The sequence below is a fragment of the Eriocheir sinensis genome, chromosome 23 (genome assembly GCF_024679095.1).
Source record: "Eriocheir sinensis breed Jianghai 21 chromosome 23, ASM2467909v1, whole genome shotgun sequence".
Classification (NCBI taxonomy): Eukaryota; Metazoa; Arthropoda; class Malacostraca; order Decapoda; family Varunidae; genus Eriocheir; species Eriocheir sinensis.
Window position 1 is genome coordinate 12,087,064 of NC_066531.1, and position 1,528 is coordinate 12,088,591.

Below are 1,528 nucleotides of genomic sequence, written 5' to 3' on the forward strand. Positions count from 1 at the left end.
ATTCCCTTGCATTTACTTGCAGTTTACGTCTTGATGCTCCCGGCGGCTCCTCCCACGTGTGAAGGTACTTTCTCCCGAGAGCACCCAGCCGGTCTAGCCGCTAGATCGTCGCGGCTGTATTGCCGGCCAGGAATTGCCACGTGTAAAGTGTGTGTGTGTGTGTGTGTGTGTGTGTGTGTGTGTGTGTGTGTGTGTAATTCACCACGACCTGATCACGTGTTGGACTCGTAATCCCCAGCAGCAGGTACCCTCCCGACATGAGCAAGTGCTCTTTATCGTCGATCTCTGGGTACTGCCAGGACCTCACACACCACACACCCCATCCCCTTTGCTCAAGGGGGGATAGTAACCACTCCTAGTCAACGGAAAGAATCCGGCCTGAGCGGGCTCGAACCGTCGCCCTGTCAGACCGTGAAGCCTGGCAGTGTGTGTGTGTGTGTGTGTGTGTGTAGTTCATTCATCACAGCCTGATCACGAGTCTCTCTCTCTCTCTCTCTCTCTCTCTCTCTCTCTCTCTCTCTCTCTCTCTCTCTCTCTCTCTCACACACACACACACACACACACAGAGAGAGAGAGAGAGAGAGAGAGAGAGAGAGAGAGAGAGAGAGAGAGAGAGAGAGAGAGAGAGAGAGAGAGAGGCGGGCCACAACTGTCATGGATATGGGCGGAGCTTGAGAGCCAGCCGGCAAATCAGCGAGGAGTGCGGCGCGGGGCTAGAAAACCGTACCTACCTTCGTAAATATATAAAGGCAGTATAAAGGAATCGTACTGTACTGTAGTCATGCCCTGCCTGTGATTCTCCCGTCTCTTCCTTGCTGCAGGATAATGTCTGAGGGCGGCAGTTGGAGCGACGTGGCATTGAGGCTGGACGCGAAAGTCCTCAGGCCGGGGATCACGCCGGAGGAGATGGCGGCCGGCTACGACGAGTGTTCCGAGAACTACGAGGAGATGGTGAGAGAGAGAGAGAGAGAGAGAGAGAGAGAGAGAGAGAGAGAGAGAGAGAGAGAGAGAGAGAGATGCCTTCGGTACCAAGTGCCTACGCAGAATCATGGGGTTACGCTGGAATGATTTTGGGTTAAACCGGCGACTACTCCGTGAGGTCTGGGAGTGAAGTGATGCGGCCCCTGGGGTACGCACCTGTAATCACCCGCTTCCCCGTCCCCTTAGGTGATCTGGAAAGGCGAGTACCGTGGCCCCGCCATCACGCTGGAGGAGGCGCTGCGTTGGGTACCCCCGGAGCGGCGAGCCAAGGCCAGGGTGCTGGACGTGGCCGCCGGGACGGGCTGCGTGGGCCGCGAACTCCACCGGGAAGGCTTCAGGTGGGTGCCGCAGACAGGGGGATGTCCGGTCACCATACTTAAATATCCTCCAGTCCGCTGCCTCCTGCCTGCCAGTGCCTCAGCCTCAACACGAGTCCAACGCCAAGAGATGAAGATGATGTGTTGGAAATTACAGCAGCTTGTGTAGAGGCAGGGCCGCTGGGTGGGAATTGGGAGCGGGTAGGAGCGGCATTACTATAGTCCATCGA

The 1,528-nt window shown here is 56.9% G+C and overlaps 1 protein-coding gene across 1 annotated transcript in view; it reads left to right on the top strand.

The window, feature by feature from the left end:
- Positions 1-825: 825 nt before the first annotated feature.
- LOC127002579 (demethylmenaquinone methyltransferase-like) overlaps positions 826-1,528 on the top strand; it is a 4,103-nt gene continuing 3,400 nt past the window's right edge. The window contains exons 1-2 of the mRNA XM_050868662.1: positions 826-951; positions 1,168-1,319. Coding sequence (XP_050724619.1) covers positions 826-951; positions 1,168-1,319 — 278 coding nt within the window. The remainder of the gene's footprint in view (positions 952-1,167; positions 1,320-1,528) is intronic.